The following is a 25499-nucleotide window of genomic DNA, read 5'->3' on the forward strand; positions in this document are numbered from 1 at the left end:
AAACTCATTTCTGACAAGCTTTGTTCAATTGTTTTAAAAACTGAGAGAGTCAGTAATACAGCTGTGCAGAGGTGGTTCAATATTTTCAGTCACATCACAGCACTCCATATAGGAAGATCACTTTACAAATAACAACTGATAAATTAGATTAATAGTGTTTGGCAAAAGCAAATTCTGGATCTAAAAATGAGCTAATTTTTTGATGCCAATTCTTTGAATTAGTATCCACTGTCATGTCCATCAGACATGAAAGAGATTATAATCTGTTTAAACTGAACATTACTTTCCGCTTATTAAAAAATTGACTTTGCGACTTCCGGGTGCGGCGATGACCAGCTGAGTCGCACGTTTCGGCAGCTCCCGGTGAAACGGACTTTTGGGCTCTTGATAGGAGCCCCAACGGCAATTTTGACGGCTAAAAACACTGTGCGGTAAACCAGAAGGGAATCCCCCCTGGATACGGATGAAAAAAGGAGAAAGTGGCCGGATTGCAGTGGATCCTTTAGAACAGTGGCAAGGAAGGCAAGCAAAAACCAAGATGGCGTCGGAAGGTGGCAGTTTAACATGGGGCCCTGAACAACAAGAGTTCTTGAAATGCTGTGTGGAAGAGCTCAAAAAGGAAATGAAGAAAGAGCTGTTGGCCCCGATACTACAGGCGATCGAAGGGCTAAAGGAGGAACAAAAGACCCAGGAGCGGGAGCTTCGGGTCGTGAAGTCAAAGGCAGCCGAGAATGAGGACGACATACAGGGCCTGGTGGTGAAGATGGAGACGCATGAGGCACATCAGAAACGATGTGTGGAAAGGTTGGAGGCACTGGAGAACAACACAAGGAGGAACAACCTGAGGATTCTTGGTCTTCCTGAAGGTGCGGAGGGAGCGGACGTCGGGGCATATGTGAGCACGATGCTGCACTCGTTAATGGGAGCGGAGGCCCCGGCGGGTCCGTTGGAGGTGGAGGGAGCATACCGAGTGATGGCGCGAGGACCGAGAGCAGGAGAAATTCCCAGAGCCATAGTGGTGAGATTCCTCCGTTTTAAGGATAGAGAAATGGTCCTTAGATGGGCAAAGAAAACTCGGAGCAGTAAATGGAGAACGCGGTGATCCGCGTTTATCAAGACTGGAGTGCGGAGGTGGCGAGAAGGAGGGCGAGCTTTAATCGGGCCAAGGCGGTGCTTCATAAAAAGAAGATAAAATTTGGAATGCTGCAACCGGCAAGACTGTGGGTCACATATCGAGGGAGGCACCACTACTTTGAGACGGCGGATGAAGTGTGGACTTTTATTGTGGAAGAAAAACTGGAATGAGCGGGTTATTAAAAAGAACGTTTGAACAAAGCGGTGGGGCGAATGTGGGGGGCGAAGAGGGGGGTTAAAAAGGGGGGAAAGAGGAGTTTTATGTACTAATCCTGCGATGTGGTAACTTTTCTCTCTTCCACAGGTGGTGATGGGGGGAGGAGGGGAGGTGGAGGAGATGGGGCGTTGGCCATTGGGGCGGGGCCAAGGGAGAAGTGCGGGCTTGGTTCCCGCGCTATGATAATCATGGCGGAATAGAGAAGCAGGAAGGAGGGGGCGTCGCACGGTGCGAGCCGAGGTCACGGGGGGAAGCCGAGGTCGGCCAGAGTTTGCTGACTTCTGGGAGCAACATGGGGGAGTAATTACGCGAGCGGGGGATCTAGCGGGGGGGGGGTGGGAGGGGGGAATTACTGGGTTGCTGTTGCTGGGGAGAGGGGGGAGCTGGTATGGGAGGGGATGGGCGGGGGGGCACCGCCTGGAGGAGATACAGCTGCGTGGGAACCGGGTGAGGAACTGGAAAAAGGGGATGGCTAATCGACAAGGGGGGGGGTAGGAAGCCCCCCAACCCGGCTGATCACGTGGAACGTGAGAGGGCTGAACGGGCCGATAAAGAGGGCACGGGTACTCGCACACCTTAAGAAACTTAAGGCAAATGTGGTTATGTTACAGGAAACGCACCTGAAACTGATAGACCAGGTTAGGCTACGCAAAGGATGGGTGGGGCAGGTGTTCCATTCGGGGCTAGATGCGAAAAACAGGGGGGTGGCTATATTAGTGGGGAAGCGGGTAATGTTCGAGGCAAAGACTATAGTGGCGGATAACGGGGGCAGATACATGATGGTGAGTGGCAAACTACAGGAGGAGACGGTGGTTTTGGTAAACGTATATGCCCCGAACTGGGATGATGCCAATTTTATGAGGCGGATGCTAGGACGCATTCCGGACCTAGAGATGGGAAAGCTGATAATGGGGGGAGATTTTAATACGGTGTTGGAACCAGGGCTGGATAGGTCGAAGTCCAGGACTGGAAGGAGGCCGGCAGCAGCCAAGGTACTTAAAGATTTTATGGAGCAGATGGGAGGTGTAGACCCGTGGAGATTTAGCAGACCTAGGAGTAAGGAGTTCTCGTTTTTCTCCTATGTCCATAAAGTCTACTCGCGAATAGACTTTCTTGTGCTGGGAAGGGCGTTGATCCCGAAGGTGAGGGGAACCGAGTATACGGCTATAGCCATTTCGGATCACGCTCCACACTGGGTAGACTTGGAGAAAGGGGAGGAAACAGGAGGGCGCCCACCCTGGAGCATGGACAGGGGACTAATGGCAGATGAGGGGGTGTGTCTAAGGGTGAGGGGGTGCATTGAAAAGTACTTGGAACTCAATGATAATGGGGAGGTCCAGGTGGGAGTGGTCTGGGAGGCGTTGAAGGCGGTGGTTAGAGGGGAGCTGATATCAATAAGGGCACATAAAGGGAAGCAGGAGAGTAAGGAACGGGAGCGGTTGCTGCAAGAACTTTTGAGGGTGGACAGACAATATGCGGAAGCACCGGAGGAGGGACTGTACAGGGAAAGGCAAAGGCTACATGTAGAATTTTACTTGCTGACTACGGGCACTGCAGAGGCACAATGGAGGAAGGCACAGGGTGTACAGTACGAATATGGGGAGAAGGCGAGCAGGTTGCTGGCACACCAATTGAGGAAAAGGGGAGCAGCGAGGGAAATAGGGGGAGTGAGGGATAAGGAAGGAGAGATGGAGCGGGGAGCGGAGAGAGTGAATGGAGTGTTCAAGACATTTTATAAAAAATTATATGAAGCTCAACCCCCGGATGGGAGGGAGAGAATGATGAGCTTTTTGGATCGGCTGGAATTTCCCAAGGTGGAAGAGCAGGAAAGGGTGGGACTGGGAGCACAGATCGAGGTAGAAGAAGTGGTGAAAGGAATTAGGAGCATGCAGGCGGGAAAGGCCCCGGGACCGGATGGATTCCCAGTCGAATTCTATAGAAAATATGTGGACTTGCTCACCCCGGTATTGACGAGGACCTTTCATGAGGCAAAGGAAAGGGGACAACTGCCCCGTTGCATGTCTGAAGCAACGATATCGCTTCTCTTAAAGAAGGAAAAGGACCCGCTACAATGCGGGTCCTATAGACCTATTTCCCTCCTAAATGTAGATGCCAAGATCCTGGCCAAGGTAATGGCAATGAGAATAGAGGAATGTGTCCCGGGGGTGGTCCACGAGGACCAAACTGGGTTTGTGAAGGGGAGACAGCTGAACACGAATATACGGAGGCTGTTAGGGGTAATGATGATGGCCCCACCAGAGGGGGAAATGGAGATAGTAGTGGCGATGGATGCCGAGAAAGCATTTGATAGAGTGGAGTGGGATTATTTGTGGGAGGTGTTGAGGAGATTTGGTTTTGGAGAGGGGTATGTTAGATGGGTGCAGCTGTTGTATAGGGCCCCGATGGCGAGCGTGGTCACGAATGGACGGGGATCTGCATATTTTCGGCTCCATAGAGGGACAAGGCAGGGATGCCCTCTGTCCCCATTATTGTTTGCACTGGCGATTGAGCCCCTGGCGATAGCGTTGAGGGGTTCCAAGAAGTGGAGGGGAGTACTTAGAGGAGGAGAAGAGCACCGGGTATCTTTGGATGCGGACGATTTGCTACTATACGTGGCAGACCCGGCGGAGGGGATGCCAGAAATAATGCGGATACTTGGGGAGTTTGGGGATTTTTCAGGGTATAAATTGAACATGGGGAAAAGTGAGTTGTTTGTGGTGCATCCAGGGGAGCAGAGTAGAGAAATAGAGGACCTACCGTTGAGGAAGGTAACAAGGGACTTTCGTTACCTGGGGATCCAGATAGCCAAGAATTGAGGCACATTGCATAGGTTAAATTTAACGCGGTTGGTGGAACAAATGGAGGAGGATTTCAAGAGATGGGATATGGTATCCCTGTCACTGGCAGGGAGGGTGCAGGCGGTTAAGATGGTGGTCCTCCCGAGATTCCTCTTTGTGTTTCAGTGCCTCCCGGTGGTGATCACGAAGGCTTTTTTTAAAAGGATTGAAAAGAGCATCATGGGTTTTGTGTGGGCCGGGAAGACCCCGAGAGTGAGGAAGGGATTCTTACAGCGTAGCAGGGATAGGGGGGGGCTGGCACTACCGAGCCTAAGTGAGTATTATTGGGCCGCTAATATTTCAATGGGGAGTAAGTGGATGGGAGAGGAGGAGGGAGTGGCGTGGAAGAGATTAGAGAGGGCGTCCTGTAGGGGGACTAGCCTACAGGCTATGGTGACAGCCCCATTGCCGTTCTCACCGAGGAACTACACCACAAGCCCGGTGGTGGTGGCTACACTGAAGATTTGGGGACAGTGGAGACGGCATAGGGGAAAGACTGGAGCCTTGGGGGGTCCCCGATAAGAAACAACCATAGGTTTGCCCCGGGGGGAATGGATGGGGGATATGGAATGTGGCAAAGAGCAGGAATAACGCAACTGAAAGATCTGTTTGTGGATGGGAAGTTTGCGAGTCTGGGAGCGCTGACCGAGAAATATGGGTTGCCCCAAGGGAATGCATTGAGGTATATGCAACTGAGGGCTTTTGCGAGGCAACAGGTGAGGAAATTCCCGCAGCTCCCGACACAAGAGGTGCAGGACAGAGTGATCTCAAAGACATGGGTGGGGGATGGTAAGGTGTCAGATATATATAGGGAAATGAGGGACGAAGGGGAGACTATGGTAGATGAACTAAAAGGGAAATGGGAAGAAGAGCTGGGGGAGGAGATCAAGGAGGGGCTGTGGGCAGATGCCCTAAGCAGGGTAAACTCCTCGTCCTCATGTGCCAGGCTAAGCCTGATTCAGTTTAAGGTATTACACAGGGCGCATATGACTGGAGCACGGCTCAGTAAATTTTTTGGGGTGGAGGATAGGTGTGCGAGGTGCTCGAGAAGCCCAGCGAATCATACCCATATGTTTTGGTCATGCCCGGCACTACAGGGGTTTTGGATGGGGGTGACAAAGGTGCTTTCAAAAGTAGTGAGGGTCCGGGTCGAACCAAGCTGGGGGTTGGCTATATTTGGGGTTGCACAAGAGCCGGGAGTGCAGGAGGCGAGAGAGGCCGATGTTTTGGCCTTTGCGTCCCTAGTAGCTCGGCGCAGGATATTGTTAATGTGGAAAGAAGCCAAGCCCCGGGGGTGGAGACCTGGATAAATGACATGGCAGGGTTTATAAAGCTAGAGTGGATTAAGTTCGTTCTAAGGGGGTCGGCTCAAGGGTTCACCAGGCGGTGGCAACCGTTCGTCGAATACCTCGCAGAAAGATAGATGGAATGGAAAAAAGAAGGCAGCAGCAGCAGCCCAGGATCGGGGGCGGGGGGGGGGGGGGGGCGGGGAGGGGGGGGTGGGGGGGGGGGGGGAGGAGGAGGAACCAGAAGGACTCTCAGGGTTGTTAATATATACTGTATAATATGTATAGGTCGTTGCGACAGATAATCATATATTGGACTGTTAAATTATATTTTTGGAGAGTGTTACTTGTGATAAGGCAGTTGCCAATTAGGGTTAGTTTTCATTTTTGTTATTTATTATTTATTCATTTTTTGTTTATAAAATAGGTCATTGTTATTTGTGTTGTTATAATATTGTGTAAAGGATGCACAATGTACTGTGTTGGTTGACCAAAAATTTTCAATAAAATATTTATTTTAAAAAAAAATTGACTTTGCGGGACCAAAAACATGGCTGCTACAGGTCACATGATTTGAAAGTTGGCACAGTTCCGGAAATTCCAACAGTAATTACAGGGCAAAGCTCAATCTCGTCTCTTGTTGAATCTCAAACCTATCGTTGTGTGGACCCATTACAATCAACAAAACAAGGGAACAGCAGATGGTCTTTCTCTCCAGCCTGGAGTTGCGACAAAGAGAGAACCATCAAAACTTGTTATACGTGCAGATGCACTAATTACCACCATCTATCTCCCAAGGTGAACAATAGATTTTGACCAGAAGCATTGAAATAGATATTACCCTGAAGCTGACTCATCCATGGGCAACAACACATGATCCAAGACTCTTTGGTCTTTGGAAGGTTTTAATATTACATTCCTGGATTCCCAGGCAGCCCGCTGTTTAACATCCAGCTTGGTAACACCAAAACAAGACTCCAGGCTGACAACAAAACCTGTCTCAAGTCCAAACCTTCTCAAAGCGGCTCTGGAATATTCCTGCCACCATCTGTAGAGTGGAACAAGTCTCTGTATACCAACCTCATAAGAACATAAGAACTAGGAGCAGAAGTAGGCCATCTGGCCCCTCGAGCCTGCTCCACCATTCAATGAAATCATAGCTGATCTTTTGTGGACTCAGGTCCACTTTCAGGTCCGAACGGCGGATGTGTTCCTTGGCGGATGTGTTCCTTGGTCGGATCTGCGGGTAACTGTCTGTAGTGTTCTTGGTTGTTCAGTTGTCGGTATACTTCTTTGCAGTAGTCCGTTCTGTTCAGTATGACAGTGGCCCCGCCTTTGTCTGCTGGTTTGATGACGATGCTGCGGTTGGTCTTGAGAGCGCGGATGGTATTGCGTTGTGCTTGGGTGACGTTCGGGGCTGTCTTGTGAATGCGACTGATGAATCTGGCATTGGCGCGACTCCTGACGGCTTGAGCATACATGTCGAGTCTAGGGCAGCGGCCTTCCGGAGGGGTCCAATTCGACTCTTTCCTCTTCGGTTGCCGCACCGCAGATCTCTCGGTCTGCTGTTCCGGTTCATTGGTAGTATGCTTGGGTTCGCTGTTGGCTTCTTGGGGTCTGTGGAAGAATTCCCTGAGCCTCATTCGCCTGATGAATTCCTCCATGTCTGCTGCGAGACTGATGGGGTCCATTTTGGTGGTGGTGCAGAAATTGAGTCCTCTGCTGAGGACTTCCGATTTTGTCTGGTTGAAGGGTGTAGTCTGACAGGTTGACAATAGATTTCCCTGCATTGTTTTCTACTGTGGTACCGGGGGTGGCTTGGTTGCTGCTGGTGGTGATGCCGAGTTTCTCAAACTTCCTGTTCTTGGTATGCATATAGGTGGCATAGTATTGTTGTCTCATCTGTTTGGTGGTGTTCCGCAGCTGGTCTGCTGCGTCCTGAGCGCAAGTTGAGAATATGGCCTCTATCTTGGTTTCCAGGTTGCGTCGTCTGCTGTAGAGCTGGCGGACGAGGTGGTTGAGGAGTGTGAGAGAGGTGCGACGGCAGAGTCTCTCAGCGTAGTCTGTGTTGTAGGTCGACTTGAGTGGGTTTGTGATCTGTAGCCCTTTCGGGATCTTGTCTGCTTTCTTGCATCTTTGTAGAAACTTAATGTCAGTGTCTATATGCGCGATCTTCCTGGAGATCCTCTCCACTTTGAGCCGGCAGTTTGCGGTGTCGATGGTCGCCATGATGTGGAGATGCTGGCATTGGACTGGGGTGAGCACAGTAAGAAGTATTACAACACCAGGTTAAAGTCCAACAGGTTTGTTTTGATGTCACTAGCTTGTGTGCATATGCAGTTGTAACAACCATCTCTTGGATTTGAATGTATCAGTAAAGAATACTTCTGACTTAACCCTAACGTGAGTTTGTTGTGATTGACTTCACCAAACAGAGAGGTTGGGGAATCAAATTGCTGCCTATTTCAAAAATTAAAGCACATCTGCTTACGAATAGATGGCAAGAAAAATAAAGGAGGCCAGTTTGCCTCTCTCCTCACTCTGCAACACCATTCTTGCAATGGTGCACTGGATTGGATTGGCTTTGTTTATAGTCACGTGTCCCGCAGTACAGTGAAAAGTATTGTTCTGCGTACAGTTCAGACAGATCATTCCATACATGAAAAGAAAATACATAAGGCAAACATAAATACACAATATATATACATAGGCTCCGGCATCGGGTGAAGCATACAGGAGTGTCGTACTACTCAGTAGAGAAGATGTGTGAAGAGATAAAATCAGTCCATACGAGGGTCGTTTAGGAGTCTGGCAACAACAGGGATGAAGTTGGTTTTGAACCTGTTCGTGTGTGCGCTCAGACTTTTGTATCTCCTGCCCGATGGAAGAGGTTTGAAGAGTGAATAAGCCGGGTGGGAGGGATCTTTGATTATGCTGCCCGCTTTCCAAGGCAGCGGGAGGTGTAGACAATAGATGGGAGGCGGGTTTGGAGGATGGACTGGGCTGTGTTCACGACTCTCCGTAGCTTTGGTCTTGGGCCGAGCAGTTGCCATATCAGGCTGTGATGCAGCCAGACAGGAACTTTCTATGGTGCATCTGTAAAAATTGGTATGAGTCAATGTGGACATGCCGAATTTCCTTAGTTTCCTGAGAAAGTATAGTCGCTGTTATGCTTTCATGGTCGTAGCATCGACGTGCGTGGAGCAGGACAGATTGTTGCTGATGTGTACACCTAGGAATTTGAAGCTGTCAACCATCTCCACCTCTGCCCCATTGAAGCAGAGAGGGGTGTGCGCGATACTTTGCTTCCTGAAGTCAATGACCAGCTCTTTAGTTTTGCTGACATTGACGGAGAATTTGTTGTTGTTACACCACTCCACTAGGTTCTCTATCTCCCTGTTGTATTCTGACTCATCATTTCTCGAGATCTGACCCACAATGGTCGTGTTGTCAGAAAACTTGTAGATGGAGTCGGAGCGAAATTGTGCCACGCAGTCGTGTTTGTATAGGGAGTATAGTCGGAGGCTAAGTATGCAGCCTTGCAGGACCCCGATATTGAGGATTATCATGGAGGAGGCATTGTTGTTTATCCTTACTGTTATGGGCGAGGTGTTTTCAGAACCCCAAAATGTATCATGGAGTTCAACCAACCTCTCCCTTTAATGGATTGTTGCTTTTGAAGCACACGGCTTGTTCCCCAGGTGTGGTCTTACAATTATGGACACGTGGTTTTTAACACAAAACAATGTTTATTACATGAACTCAACTTAACCTTTTAAATATACATTGGATCTCTTAACACCCCTTACTTCAAAGATAACCCCGAAAATAATACAACACTAAATAATCCCTCAAAATGTTCCTTCATACATCCAAAAGGCTTCACACCTTCAAAACAGTAACACACCAGGTCACCGAATATATATATTTTCTGTTGGATGGCAAAGATATATCAGCTTGGTTGACTTCAGCTCCAGCACCTTTCTTTTCTTCCTGCAGCTCTCTGGAAACACACCGACACACACAACCTGCTTTCTCAAACTGAATCCAAAAGCAGAAGTGAGCTCAGCTCCCCCCAACCTCTGACATCACGTCAGTAATATGATCATCTCCATTCCTTAAAGGTACATTGCTTAAACATCCATTTCTTAAAGGTACTCTCACATGTCATTGTGGTTTATGGGTCGGAATGTCGAGGATCCAGTTGCAGTGTGAGGAGCCAAGTCCTAGGTTTTGGAGCTTTGATATGAGCTTGGCTAGGATTATGGTGTTGAAGGCGGAGCTGTAGTCAATAAATAAGAGTTTGATGTAGGAGTACTTGTTGTCGAGTTGTTCCAGGAATGAGCAGAATCTCCGGCAGCAGCGTGCTGAGTGTAGGGCCTGGGAGATGGCGTCGGCTGTGGACTGGTTGTGGCAGTGTGCCAACTGCAGGGGATCAAGGCATTTTGGGAGTATGGAGTTGATGTGACCAACTCCTGACCAACCTCTCGAAGCAATTCATTACAATCGATGTCAAGGCCACTGGACGATAGTCGTTGAGGCGCATTGCCTGGTTCTTCTTTAGCACTGGTATGGTGGTAGTCTTCTTGAAGCAGGTGGGGACCTTGGAACGGAGTAGGGAGCGGTTGAAGATGTCTGCGAACACATCTGCCAGCTGGTCCACACAGGATCTGAGTGCACAACCAGGGACTCCGTCAGGACCCATCGCATTCCGATGGTCCACTTTCAAGAAGGCTGATCTGACTTTGGAAGCTGTGACGGTGGGTATGGGTGCGGCTAGGGCTGCTGGGGCAGTTGACAATGGTCTGATGGTTTCCTGCTCGAACCGAGCATAGAATACATTGAGTTCATCAGGGAGGGGCACGCTGCTGCCAGAGATTCTGCTCGCTTCACTTTGTTATGTTGTTCAAACCTTGCCACAACCGATGAGAGTCCGTGATGTTAGTCTGTGATTCTAGCCCGATCTGATATGTCTCTTGGCATCCCTGATGACTTTGCAGAGGTCGTACCTGGATTTTTTGTATAGGTCATGGTCGCCTGACTTGAACCCCTCAGACCTGGCCTGCAGTAGGGAGTCAATCTCCCGATTAAGCCATGGTTTCGGGTTGGGGAACATACATACCACTTTGTTTGGCACGCAGTCTTCTACATATTTGCTTGGTAATGTGGTATTATCATAACTGTAAGAACTGCAAGGGTTAATGAAGTGTCTCAAGTATCCACTAGAGGGAGCTACAGTTACAAGTACAAGTGATGCTAAGCCTTGTGTGAATGTGTGTGTAGGAGTTAGTTAGAGAGAGTCAGAAGTATAAATGGTGTGAGTGAGAGCAGATCATAGTTTATATCAGTATAAAGATTAGCTGTAGATGAGTGTAGTTTAAATGTTAATAATTGACAGTGTATTCTTTAGGAGTACGTAGTGTTAATAAATTTATAGCTTTGTTTAAGTTCAAGCTAATTTGTGGTATTTGTGAACACTACACCAGCCATCCTGAATTTAGCAAAAGGACACCACAGGTCAATCCATGCAATTATAGTAGTATCACCAGGCACATTAGCTCCATTATCCAACAAGTTTGGTTAAAAATAAGCTATATCACAAATTGATGCTTGAACTGCTTAAATGAGAAACAATGCTATCGGTATGAACACATTGCTTTACACAAAAGGTCAGTGTGCACATCTTACCTTATGCTGTGAATGGAAAACTTGGTTAGGCTATTTTAGGGTGCTTTTTTTTTGGTTCAAGCATCATTTTCTTCCTGTCCTAACACTTACAGCATTGGACATCACCAAAAATAACCCTCTTGCTCAACAGGGGAGACTTACCAATGACTGTAATCTAGATGTTGTCTGATGAGAGTATGTGGTTGGACAGTACCATAAGCATCTACTTCAGGCATGTTAAGATCATCAATAAAATAAATCAGCCTTTTTGTGCCAGCAGGAGCATAATTTTTCCCAGCTTTTTTTTCTAAAGGTTTCTCAAGAATTCCTGTGATAAAAAGAAATAGTTGCACCACAACAATTGCAATACGGTTGTTGAACTTGGAGAACTTAGATACACGCATTATTTGTTTTACTATAAATAAGTAAAGCAAATTTAATTATAGGTACATTTAACAGCTATGAGATAAGAGAAACCATTTTCTGACATGTAGAAATTAAATAATTATAAAATTACATTGGGCTTTTTAGATCATACATATAGTTGATGCATTGTTGAAATGCAATCAGCTATGGATAAAAAATTGTAATATGAATTCCTGTCTGTGCTGCCACTTATATGTTGGTTTCTTCTGGATAGTGAGTGGTTTATATAAAATTTGTCCTCCAATTCAGCCATAATGAGAGGAATGGAGCTGAGCTAAAGTGAAAGGAAAAACTGGTTACCATCATGCATAATTATAATATTCCTACATTTCAAAGCAGGAGCTAAATTTTGGTTCCAGAACCATGCAAGCCCCTTTGCTCTGAAGTTAACACCTGTGACATTGGGCACGATCTTCCCAAAAGGGAACAAAGTCCCTGAGCGCGTTTAGCTGCGTATTTACCGGCACTCGCAGTGCTGAGAAACACATGGCTATTCAACGCGACTCGCTGAACATCACGAACATCTGCTCACCGGAACTTCCTGTTGTTGCGAAAGATTGGTACGCCATTTTTAAATGGTGTCCTGGGGCGAAATTCTCCCCCAACGGCGGGATGTCCGCCGACTGGCGCCAAAGACGGCGCCAATCAGACGGGCATCGCGCCGGCCCAAAGGTGCGGAATGCTCCGCATCTTTGGCGGCCTAGCCCCAACATTGAGGGGCTAGGCCGACGCCGGAGGGATTTCCGCCCCGCCAGCTGGCGGAAATGGCGTTTGTTGCCCGCCAGCTGGCGCGGAAATGCGGCGCATGCGCGGGAGCGTCAGCGGCCGCTGTCAGTTTCCCGGCGCATGCGCGGGAGCGTCAGCGGCCGCTGTCAGTTTCCCGCGCATGCGCAGTGGGGAGAGTCTCTTCCGCCTCCGCCATGGTGGAGGCCGTAGCGGAGGCGGAAGGGAAAGAGTGCCCCCACGGCACAGGCCCGCCCGCGGATCGGTGGGCCCCGATCGCGGGCCAGGCCACCGTGGGGGCACCCCCCGGGGTCAGGTCGCCCCGTGCCCCCCCCAGGACCCCGGAGCCCGCCCACGCCGCCTGGTCCCGCCGGTAAATACCAGGTTTGATTTACGTCGGCGGGACAGGCAATTCCTGGGCGGGACTTCGTCCCATCCGGGCCGGAGAAACCAGCGGGGGGTCCCGCCAACCGGCACGGCCCGATTCCCGCCCCCGCCCAATCTCCGGTACCGGAGACTTCGGCGGGGGCGGGATTCACGGCGGCCAACGCCCCTGATCTCCGAGGCCCTGAGAAGAATCCCAACTTCATCCAGCCCAAACCCAACATGGGAGGGTCCCCCACCCTGCCCGTACCTCCAACACCCACAGTGGGCAACCCCAGCCAGATCGCTCATGTGCAAACAATGCCAGCCTGGCACTGCCAACCTGGTACACTGGCAGTGCCCCTGCCAGCTGGAAGTGCCACCTGGGCACCTTGGCAGTTCCAGGCTAGCACCCAGGTGACACAGCCAGGGTGGCAGGCTGGCAGTGCTAGGGTACCCAGGTGGCACCAACAGTGCCAGGGAACCAACCTGCCCAAAGGCATGGAGCTAGGGGCTTCAATCCCCATGGAGACTCCCACGAGTGCTGTTCCGTTGGGTACCCATTTGTTGGGACCAGTACCAAACAGCACTCACCTGAGATGAGGGGATTGAAACCCCAAAGCCTCAGGAACCTCGGGAATCTGCACATTAGAGTAAGGCTTACTGTCTCGCTCTAATATGCAGATTTGTTAAAAAGTGACCCCACCAATTGAGGGCAGGATTCCCCTTGCAACATCGTGCGAGATGCGGGGTCTCCCGGCTTTCACCGGCCACGCTGCGCTGAGGCGAGCTGCTTTTCCGGTGCAGCGTAGCCAGAGGATCACGCCCATTGTTTTCTAATGCCGTATGTATTGCTCCATCCCAGTCTTCATAGCAAAGTTGGTAGGGAAGGGAAAGTAGCAACAAATATGAAGCATAGATATAATTTTGTGTAAGCTAATAATCAAATCACATTCTATTTGAGATTAATGACTGTGGCAAAAATGTATTTTTGAATTAAAATTTGCATTCCTCACTGATCGTAATTCTGTGGAAGGAGTTAAGAACAATTATTGATAGTTGCTTTCTGAAACCTGGAACTAACTACTGCTGTGTTAATATTAGAAGCTCATGCTGAGGCATGTGTAATCCTGGAGGTCATTAATATTCATGATGTGGAGTTGCCAGCGTTGGACTCGGGTGAGCACAGTAAGAAGTCTTACAACACCAGGTTAAAGTCCAACAGGTTTATTTCGAATCCCTAGCTAATTTTCATGGTCAGGGTGTGGTTATTGTGTATTAATTGAAACTGGTCACCTCACTGAGCTTCAAACTTTCTAGGCGATTGATATGATGTGGTAATGAATCTTGATTGACAGTGGTGTGGGGTGAAGATTTTGACAAACTTGTAAGCAGAAGAGAATTCAATGCTAATTTGTACAATATTTTTTTGGAATAAAATAATTAATTTCCATCATTAATCAATCTGTTGGAAAACAATATCAACTGAGAATTTTTGACCAAGAAGAAAGGGGCTGGTTTAGCACATTGGGCTAAACAGCTGACTTGTAATGCAGAACAATGTCAGCAGCACGGGTTCAATACCCGTACCGGCCTCTCCGAACAGGCGCCGGAATGTGGCGACTAGGGGCTTTTCACAGTAACTTCATTGAAGCCTACTTGTGACAATAAGCGATTATTATTATTATAAAGGTTATAGACAATGGTTCTTAAAGGAAGCAAGTCATTAGTTAACTCTCATTATTGGCTGGTGAATTGAATATTCAGTCTGTCAGAAGGAAACTTATGTATCAAGTAATAATAATAATAATCACTTATTGTCTTCAATGAAGTTACTGTGAGAAGCCCCGAGTCGCCACATTCCGGCGCCTGTTCGGGGAGGCCGGTATGGGAATTGAATCCGCACTGCTGGACTTGTTCTGCATTACAAGCCAGATGTTTCGCCCACCGTAACAGATAAATGAACAATACTCAACAGAAAGCAATAAAAATTAATTTAAAAGCTTTGAAATCCTTCAACATACATACTTAAATACATTTAGTTCCTTCGAGCTTTTTTCAAAGTTGCAATCTTGAAAATGGGGGTTCTTTAGTTGTTAAGTGACACAATTAAACTATCCCAGCTCCTTTGCTGGGTGAAGCCTGAGTGAGGAGGTATATGGGCCAATATAACTCTATAATTGGGAACCTCCTTTGGCCAGAGTTGTCCATCAAAAGGACTACAAAGAAGCTTTGTTCAAATGCTCGTCACATGCCTGACTCACATTTTTGCCTCAAATGCAACTGTCAATCAAGAATTACTGCCAACAAAGTTTTAAAATTGAATGAGGTGACCAGTCTCATTGATGCGTTCAAAATACTTTGACTAACCTGCCAGATGGGCACCCATTCATGTACAATGGCTACAATAAAATCATGAATATCAAAATCTCGAAAGCTACATATGCCTCTTTGCCTTGCTCTGGGATGTGAATAGTAGTCAGATAGTCATGCCAATTTCATTCCAGGTTTCATTGGAAGGCTAGCGATAATTGATCCTATCCTTATGTGCTCTGTCAACACTATTAAGGAATTCAAATCAATAATCAATAGGAAGAACTTTATTTTTGTTACTATAACTTTTTGATAGAATTATCTTTAAAATAAATGGGAGGCAGAACGCAGAGGGCTATAGAGAGAGGGCTGGGGGGTGGGACTAGATGGGTAGCTTTTTTGGGAGCCAGTGCCGACATGATGGGCCGAATGGCCTCCTTCTGTGCTGTAAAATTCTATGATTCTATACTTACTCTGGAGCATGGCAGATGTGGTGTAGTAGTTGAAGGGAACTTTAGTTATAATATAATCCTCGGTTAACTTTGAAATTTCTTCTGATACAAGAATGGTCTTTCCTACGCCCGCATTTCCAACTAACATCACTGGCTTTCCCTTTTGCACGAGTAAATCAATGAAATATTTCAGAGCAACAGTTTCTTTAGTATGGACAAGCACATCCTATTTACAGAAGAAAAACATACATTTGAAATGGTGCAGTGACGTTACTAAAAACTGCTACAGAATAAAATAGCTTTTGAAACAGAGTATATTTCATATTTAATAAGAAATCTCTTGCATTTTCATATCCTCAAAATGTTGTAAAGCACCACAGTTATTTTGTAAAGTACTGCTTTAAAAGCAAACTAAACAGCCAATTTGGATTCACGGCCCCATATGTGATAAATGAAATAAATAATCAGCTAATCATTTGATTGGTTTTGGTTATGGATACCAGGAAAGTTTGTTAGTTTTTTATAAATAGTGGCGTGGGATCTTTTATATCCACCTGGAACAAACAGACACTGTTTCAGTTTAAAATCTTTCACAAAAGGTGGCACGTCAGACAATGCACCTTTTCCTCAGTACTGCAATGGAGTGTCAGCCTAGATTATGTTATCCAGTCTTCCACGGATCTTGAACCCAAAAACTTAGAAGAGAGTGTTAGCAGACTGATTTATCAACCACAAATTCCCAAATTATTTCCATGAAGAATTTTGAAAACAGAACAGTTTAAAAAAGGTATTAGTCAGTACTTTTATGAGTTCTTTATGGATGCAGGAACCGTAAAAAATGAATGCTACAATAAAGGTAATGGTATATCAGGGGCTGGATTCTACGTGATCTGCTGGAGATTAGGCTCTGACGTCGAAATCGTGCCTGACACCGGTTTCGCGCTGAATCGGAATACTCCGGACCCCCAAATTCGACGAAATCATGGTGCCTGCCGTGCGGCCCAGAAGTGCAGTATGCATCTCATTATCTGTCCTGACGACCGGTTCTCTGGGGCCTCACCGCCCCCGACAAGACAGGGCGGTGCCCACGCACTGAGCTCCATTACGGCGGCAATCTTGCTGGCCACCCACCCCGGCCCCTGGGCGAACGCCGAAAAAATGGCTGTATGGGTGAGTGCCGTCCCCCTTCCCGGCCATCCCACTCAACCGGCGACACCCACCAGGGGACCACCCAGGGCCACACCGACGGCAGCCCCCAGTGAGGGCAGTGCCATGAAATGGTGGACCTGACAGCAAGGATAGGCACCAGGACCTGGGGCACCGACGGAGCTGGAGTGCGGGGGTGAGGGACATGCGTAGATGGGGCGCGCAGTGGCAACCATGTAGCCCATGGTACCTCGTTGGGCACGGGTGTATTCGCCATGATAACATGTTTTCCTCTCACCCCCTGCAGATTATCATATTTGGTCACCAACCAGCGACGTTGGCCGCCGTGGCGGCGGCGACTGCTCTGCATGCAGCCCTGTGGCACCGTGGGCGAGGGCGGCTCAGAGAGCAGGGGCGGCTCAGAGAGCAGGGGCGGAGGCTGCAGCAAAGGAGCGGGCTGTAGAGGGGCAGGTGGCAGCCGCTCAGGCTGGAGGGCTGCCTGCCCGACAGGCCGAGGAGGAGTAACAGGACAAGGAGGAGGAGATGGTGCCAAGGAGGAGCCGGATGAGGCCAAGCGTCTACCGCGAACACATGCCCTTTGAGGACCTCCTGGACCAGGCCTGCAGGAGGAGACTGCGGATGAGCAGGGAGACCGTCTGACACATCTGCCACATGATTGCACACCTGGCACCGATCACGTAGAATCCAGCCACTGATATACCATGACCTTTATTGTAGCATTCATTTTTTACGGTTCCTGCATCCATAAAGAACTCATAAAAGTACTGACTAATACCTTTTTTAAACTGTTCTGTTTCGTCGAGTTTGGGGGTCCGGAGAATTCCGAATCAGCGCGAAACCGGTGTCAGGCATGATTTCGACGTCAGAGCCTAATCTCCAGCCGATCACGTAGAATCCAGCCCCTGATATACCATGACCTTTATTGTAGCATTCATTTTTTACGGTTCCTGCATCCATAAAGAACTCATAAAAGTACTGACTAATACCTTTTTTAAACTATTCTGTTTTCAAAATTCTTCATGGAAATAATTTGGGAATTTGTGGTTGATAAAAGGTGCATTGTCTGGGGGAGGACACCCGCTCCCGGAGGCCGTCAAGGTGACGGTGGCGCTGAACTTTTATGCGACAGGGTCATTCCAGTCGCCGAGAGGGGACCTGTCCGGCATCTCACAGGCATCGGCGCACAGGTGCATCCGTACCGTCACCGACACCAAGTATGCCATTGCAGACCGGTACATATAGTACCCTGTGGTCCGTGCCGACCAGAATGCCCGGGCAGCGGGGTTCGCTGTCGTCGTCGGGATGCCCCGGGTCCAGGGGGCCATCGATGGTGTGCCGTCGCACTATGGCCACCAGCGGATAACTGGAAGGGGTACCACTCAATGAACGTTCAAGTGGTCTGTGACCACCAGATGAAGATCCTGCACGTCTGCGCCCGATTCTCGGGCAGTGTGCATGACTCATTCGTGATGGCACGATCTGTGATCCCCGGCATGTTGGAGGGATATCCCCACCCGGCTGCGTGGATGGGTGCTGGGCGACAAGGGTAACCTGTTGCAGTCGCTGCTAATGACGCCTATATGGACGCCGAAGGCTGACGCGGAGACCCGATACAATAATGCCCATTGTGCGACCAGGGGTGTTGTCGAGTGGTGCTTCGGGGTCCTGAAGATGCATTTCAGATGCGTGGACCACCCTGGAGGGGCCCCCCAGTACGAGGCAAGGAGGGTCGGCCGCATCGTTGTGGTCTGCTGCGTCCTCCACAATATAGCCCAGCAGAGGGGCGATGTGCTGGTGGAGGACGAGGACCAAGGGCAGCCCTCGTCAGATGAGGAGGCTGAGGGGGAAAATGAGTGGGACATGGGGGCTGGCCAGGCACGGGAGGCCGCACTACGCTATTGGCAGGGCCAGCGAGCACCAGACACATTAGTCAACATACGTTTCAGCAACTGGGGGGTGGGGGTTGCTCGGCAGAGGCACGGACACCACAATACCACACCCCTTCACCACCGAACACTCTCACCTCCCACACCATTGAACACCCTCACCTCCCACTCCATCAAACCACCCGCATGCACACCCCACTCTGTTATATCTACCTGTGGCACTACGGTCCACAGTGACAGCGGGTCTGGTCCATGGCATGGAGGATGATGACAGCCTGCTCTGCGATGAGCTCCGTGCTGCATATCATTAGGCAATGTCTGACTCATCCCCACAGCAGCACCTTCCAACTGGGTGAACCCTGCATGCTAGCTGGCCAGTCCATCACACAGCCCTGTCGAATCACTGGGGACGGGGTAATGGGGACGGTTGGGGGGGAGGGGGGCTGCACCGTCCACCCCATGGGCCTCACTCGTCCACCACCCCTCATTCCCAGTGGCCATCACTGCCCGCCCCACCCCCATACCCATCAGACAGAGCACAGAGGTCTTTTTCAACGGTGTTAACGTGTGTTTAATGTGAAGAGGTATATACAGTCTGTGCCCAGCCCCTATAACTAAACTGTGCCCTGCACCCGTGCCAACCTAACTGGCGTCTAACTTTCTGGCCTTACGGGCCCTAACACTACGCCTAGGTGGTTCCCCAGACAGTACAGCAGGAGTGGAGGTGGACTGCTGTCACTCCCGCCCTGCGACGAGTGTCCCCGTTGGCGCACGTCTCCTGGGGCTGCCCGGCCAGGATGGGCCCGACTGCTACTCAGACGTCCAGGGTGGCTTGGTGCCACCCTGTTCTGCCCTCTGCCCACCAGATGCACCAGGGACAAGAAGGGCGGTGGTCCGAGGCGCCGTGGTGTTCCAGAACCTCCCCTGCAGGGTTCACCGGCACGGGCCCCAGCACCTCCTCCTCACTTGGGGTGCCCGATGGCCCCCGGGCTTCTCCATGGGATGGGGGTACGAACAGAGCCAACCCCCAAAGCCCCCCCGACACCTGCTGCTGCCAGGCCTGGATGCCCGCTCTAGTATCGACAAGGGTCTGAGTGTTAGCGGCCATGGAGCACAGGGAGTGGGCCACCTCCCTCTGGGGCTGAACCACCTCCCTCTGTGTCTGTACGATGCCGGCCAGCACGTGGGCAATGGCGCCGATGCTCTCATCAGTGGCCTGCTGTGACTGGGCCATCACCTGTGCAATGCCGTTGATGCTCTCAGCAATGGCCTGCTGTGACTCGACCGAGCTGAGGAGCGCCGCTGCAATCTGCAGCTGGCTCTGGCACATGGCTGCCTGTGAGAGGGCAGATCTGTCCTGGGCCACGGCCACCGCCTGCACAAATAGCCCCAGGCCTTGCAAAACCTGACCCATGTCCAACACCGTTGCCCCCATTGCCTCCACCGCAGACGCTACCCGTGCGATTTTGGCCTTGGTGGCACGCATGACCGGCACCACTCCCTGCTCCTGCAGGCGGTTGGACTCCTCCACCTGCGTCTGCAGGTTCTGGAAGCCGGCCGTCATCTCCTCCTCCAGTCCCTGGGACTCTGCCTGCACCTGCACTGTGTCTGGGACTCGATGTTCCAGGAGCCCGGGACCTGTCTGGGCGGCAGCTGGTTCCTGGGGCCGGGCTGCCCTCCGACCGTCCGGTCCCACGGCTGCTCCTACCTCCATCTGCTGTACCGGAACGACTGTGTGGTGCGCACCAGCGAGTGTCCCAGAAGCCTCTTCACTAATTTTCCTAACTGAGGTGATAGTCTCTGAGATGGTGGAGGGCGTTGCAGACAGCTGTGATGGAAAGTCAGTGTCCTCATCCGACACAAACACCAGGGTGTCCTGGGTCATGGTCTCCTGGGTCGTCTCAGGCAGAGGGCTGCTCCCCCCGTCGGTACTCGGATTTCTGGGGGGCATCGGCCCTGGCACTGGCTGTGGGCCCCGGAAGGGCAGGGACCATCCCCAGCTGGTCCTGTAAGACACAAGAGCATGCATGGTTAGACAGCCGGTCGGGTTGAGGCGTGAGGTGGTGAGGGCTGGGGTGAGGGGGTGAGAGGGGTTGGGGTGAGGGGGGGTTGGGGTGTGGGGTGAGGAGGGTGTGGGGTGAGGGGTTTTGGGGTGAGGGGGGTGTGGGGTGAGGGGGGTTGGGATGAGGCGGGTGTGGGGTGTTAGGGTGGGCACACATTTGTCTTGAGGACCCGCAACCAGGCAGGGGGTGTCACTTTGTGCGCGCCACCAACTTCCGCCCTGGCAACCTCCCTCTCCTCCGGCCCCCCGACAATGTCTAGTGCCCTCTGCTCGGACACAGTGAGGGGACGCAGGTCTGTGGTCCCCCTCCGGTCTTCTCCCACTCCCGGCGGTTGTGGGCAACTTTATCTTGTGTTAGACTGTCTGACGGATGCAGCCCAGGGATGGGTCTCTGATAGCATCAGTGACCAGGGCACACGGCCATCGTGGTTGGCATGGGTGGGTGCGGCCATGTGGGTCAGGTTTGGGGTCCTGACCGTCCCCCTGGGGGGAGGTGGGGGGGGGAAGGGGTGTGTGTCACATGTGTGTGGGGGTAGGGTGCTTGGTGCTGGGGGCACAGTGCTGGGTATGCACCCTGGCTGCCCTAAGGTCGTGCAGTTTTTTTCCTGCACTGATCTGCAGTGCGGGCCGCTTCCCCTACGGCGCTGACGGCGCATGCCACCTCTGCCCAGGCATGGCGAATGATGGCGCCTGATGACCTCCAGCCCGTCCCGGGGTATAATATGAGCCTCCTCTCCTCCACGAAGTCAAGAAGGGTCTTCAGTTCGGCGTCCCAGAATCACGGCGCTGCTCTCCTGGCGGCCATCTTGGTTGCGACGCTTGTGTGCGGGAGGGGGAGAATGAATTATGTGCAGCCGTGGTGTCATGTCAATCACGGAACCGGCGAATTAGCCGCCAGTCCGTTAACATCGTGATGAGTTTCACGATCCGCCCGTGCTAGCCCCTTGCAAGCGGTTGAGTCGCTGCAGCTGGGGACCCGATTACGCCATCGTGAAACTCCACCTTTTTCACAACGGCCTCAGGAATGGAGAATCCAGCGCCAGATCATTCTTGATAAAGAAGGGTTATTGTGGTTGATTTTAGTAAAATGAAACATGTTTTTACCATTTAAAACATACGTGAATAAGCAACAATGCATCTTTAAGAAATCAATATAAAGTGTTGCTATAGTTCTGTACATTTGCCAATAAAGTGGCAAAGGTGGTGAGGGGGTGATCCTGTATATTAAAAACGAAACCCTGAAAATCAAAAATCTGGGGCGGGATTCTCCGTCCCGCCGCACCAGTTTTCTGGTGCAGGGCACCCCTACTGGCGCAACGGAGAATCCCGACAGTGGAGAATTCAGCCCATGGTGTCAATAGGTATAAAATAGTTTTGAAGATTATCCTTTGTAAAGTACTCTTTAAGCAGGATAGGTTTAAATAGTGGTTGCGATTCTCCGTCCCGCCAGACCCACTTTCTGGCGCGATGTGCCCCTGCCAGCAGCGGGATCTTCCGTCCCGGCAGCCAGCCAATGGGGTTTCCCATTGCGGTCAACCCCACGCTGACTGAAATTCCGTGGGCGTGAGTGCGCTGCCGGCGAAGCAGAGGATCCCGCCGTCAGAGAATCCATCCCAGTAAATTTGAAAATTAGTAAATTTTCTATTTGTTTAATTTACAGAATAAAAAGACATTAACAATTGGACCAAAAGAGTTGGGTTCAGAATGATATGCTTCTGCCAATAATGTCTGATTAGGCAAAACAGCATAATTTTCTGTAGAGTTTATCTATTAATTTACACAGTTTGTAAGCTATTTCAAAACTGATCCAATTTCATTTATTTTTGTCCAATTAAATATAATCAATGGTTGTTGGATATTATCCTAGCACCAACTATGCAGCCTGTCTCTTTCCAGTCCAGCATTTTTCTCCCCCTCTGAAATGAGTTTCTGTAAAGTTCAAAAAAACAGGAGTAATGCAATGTGGGTGGACATTCTGAAGGCAGTGCCTAAGAAAGCTAATCGGAAATGGAAATAACTGCAATTTTATATTTTAAAGATTTTTTAAAAATTGCTGTCTTTTATTTATTCTAATGAAGAGCATTAGCAAAGAAGCCTTGCACAGAGGTAAGCATTGATCACATCATTAATCACACATCATGGACAGTCACAAATCAAGTTCTAACAGCAAGCAGTGAATCAGAGGCAATGAAGCATAAACTCCTTCACAATTTATGATCTCTCAAATTGCATCTTTTCAACCATTAAATTGCAAGATACCATAAATTTTTATCTTCTTCACTTCAGTCACATTATTGATTCTGCCTGGTGGAATATAGAAAAGCAGTAAATCTCCAGTGTTGAATTAAATTTGAGTCCTTTCTCAGAAAAGAAACTTAAGAGAAAGATCAAGGCTGTTAATTCACACTTAGGAACAAATGATGGAAACATTAAAATTTAAATGTACAACTGGGATTTGAAAGGGCCATATCAATGCCAGTTCCAGTCACCATCAACCTTGACTTTTTATGTAACTGTACTTTGTTCTGCTGATTCTATGTCCTACCTCAAAGAAAAGCAACATGTAATAAACTGACATTTAGTTGGCTAAAAGCCAGTTATATAGTACTCAATTCCTATTTGGAACAACTAAATAAATACTTCATTCTGGATAGATGTTGTCTCATTTTCAAACATACTATTCAATTTGTTCGAATAGAACCTACCTGTAGAGGGGCATCTAGTTCCATTTCAAATTTGGGGATTTTTTCTGTCCATGGAGTGAACCTCTTAGTATCAGAGTCAACATAATAATCAAAGACTGTCCCTTGGGATGGGAATTTGATGGTTCTCATTTCTTTGGTCCACCATCTACTGAATTTGCCACGATAATTAATGAGCTAGTTAAAGAAACAGCCACAATTTAGCTAATTATATAATAGCAATACTGCTGATAGAGACAATCGGATATCAAAATAAACTAATATGTTTTTCTTCCCCATAATATCAATCTTGATTGGCACAGGTGTAATGGATCGGGTACCTTCTGTGCTTTCATTTTATAAACACTCTTGTTATGATTGACAGGTCCTCACCGCATCAAAAGCAGCTAAGTACATTCTGCTGTGAAAAAGAGGAAGTAAACACACTTAGCTGCTTTTGATGTGGTGAGGACCTGTCAATCATAGCAAGTGATAAATAAACATTGTGGTAAGTTTCAAATCAGAATAATGGAGATGCTGTCAAGCGTGAAGGGAATAATGGATCAACAATCCATCAAGCAGCTGTGACTGGAGCAATAAAACTGTCAATCATTGGCTCATGCAATGTATTGCTGTGTGAAATTGAATGGAAGAACTGTATATCAAAGGCTGTCAAGGGATTTCAAGGCCGTTGAAGTATACTGGGCTTTAGAAAGCCTGAGGCTCTTGTAACAGCTGCTTTGAACACTTTGGTCTGAGGCAGCAGATGTTAGGAAAGGGAAGTGAAAATGCAGTGATTTTTCACCCTACTGTCTAAATTGCTCTTCAGATTTCAGGTTGGGGTCCCTGATTTGAAGGGGGTAGTTTCTGTCGTTCTGTCGGATGGGGGTCTCTGTTGGGTTGAGGTCACTGTTGGGTGGGGGGTCTCTGTTAGGTGGGGGTCTCTATTGAGTGGCGGGGTCTGTGTCATGGGGGGCTCTGTGTCATGGGGGGGGTCTGTGTCATGGGGGGGTCTGTGTCATGGGGGGGTCTCTTGGCGGGGGTCTCTGTTAGCGGGGGTCTCTGTTAGCGGGGGTCTCTGTTAGGGGGGTCTCTGTTAGGGGGGTCTCTGTTATGGGGGGTCTCTGTTATGGGGGGTCTCTGTTATGGGGGTCTCTGTTATGGGGGTCTCTGTTATGGGGGTCTCTGTTATGGGGGTCTCCGTTAGGGGGGGTCTCTGTTAGTGGGGGTCTCTGTTAGTGGGGGTCTCTGTTATGGGGGGTCTCTGTTATGGGGGGTCTCTGTTATGGGGGGTCTCTGTTATGGGGGGTCTCTGTTATGGGGGGTCTCTGTTATGGGGGGTCTCTGTTATGGGGGGTCTCTGTTATGGGGGGTCTCTGTTATGGGGGGTCTCTGTTATGGGGGGTCTCTGTTATGGGGGGTCTGTTATGGGGGGTCTGTTATGGGGGGTCTGTTATGGGGGGTCTGTTATGGGGGTCGCTGTTATGGGGGGTCGCTGTTATGGGGGGGTCTCTGTTATGGGGGGTCTCTGTTATGGGGGGTCTCTGTTATGGGGGTCTCTGTTATGGGGGGCCTCTTATGGGGGGTCTCTGTTGGGTGGGGGTCTCTGTTGGGTGGGGGTCTCTGTTGGGAGGGAGCCTCTGTTGGGAGGGAGCCACTGTTGGGGTGGAGCCTCTGTTGGGGCGGGGCATCTATTGGGGGTGACTCTGTTGGGGGGTCTCTGTTGGGGGAGTCTCCATTTGGGGGTGTCTCTGTCAGGGAGATTGACCATGCTAAATTGCCCCTTAGTGTCCAAAAAGGTTAGGAGGACCTGTCAAACGTTAGTTGTTTTTGCCTTCTGAGTGACCCATCCCTTCTACTGACCACATGTCCATTCTCCCGCAGGTCCTCCAGCCGATGTCGCCAGCCCATCTCGGGCAGCACCCTCTCCAGCCTCTCAGGAGACCACCTCAGAGGCTTGCTCCGAGAATGCCACCATAATAGTCGGGTTACAGCTGTCATCCCTACCCTCAAACAGTGCAGATACACACAATTCGGTGGGAAATGTTAGTGGTCAGACCGTTGAGGTGCAATCTGGTGAGCCCCACACTGCTGCTAATGTACATCAGATGGAGGCAGGAACCCCCAGCTGGAGGTCTGCTGGATCCCAGGACCCAGATGTTGGGCCTGTGAAAGAGGTCATCCCGGACCCGAACCAGCTGCAACTCCGTTCCAAGGTGAACCTTAGGGCCCTAGCTCCCCCAGGTTCCACCCCTTTGATGTGGTCACATCTCACAGCCAGCACA

The 25499-nt window shown here is 49.8% G+C and overlaps 1 protein-coding gene across 1 annotated transcript in view; it reads right to left on the reverse strand.

Annotated features, from left to right (window-relative positions):
* The window catches only part of dnah9l (dynein, axonemal, heavy polypeptide 9 like), a 1249478-nt gene that overhangs the window by 562886 nt on the left and 661093 nt on the right, over window positions 1-25499 (reverse strand). Inside the window, exons 43-45 of the mRNA XM_072476205.1 lie at window positions 23239-23412; window positions 15440-15644; window positions 11304-11469 (exon numbers count right to left, since the gene is read on the reverse strand). Of these exons, the coding sequence (XP_072332306.1) occupies window positions 11304-11469; window positions 15440-15644; window positions 23239-23412 (545 nt within the window). The remainder of the gene's footprint in view (window positions 1-11303; window positions 11470-15439; window positions 15645-23238; window positions 23413-25499) is intronic.

Source organism: Scyliorhinus torazame, chromosome 2 (assembly GCF_047496885.1).
Source record: "Scyliorhinus torazame isolate Kashiwa2021f chromosome 2, sScyTor2.1, whole genome shotgun sequence".
Classification (NCBI taxonomy): domain Eukaryota; kingdom Metazoa; phylum Chordata; class Chondrichthyes; order Carcharhiniformes; family Scyliorhinidae; genus Scyliorhinus; species Scyliorhinus torazame.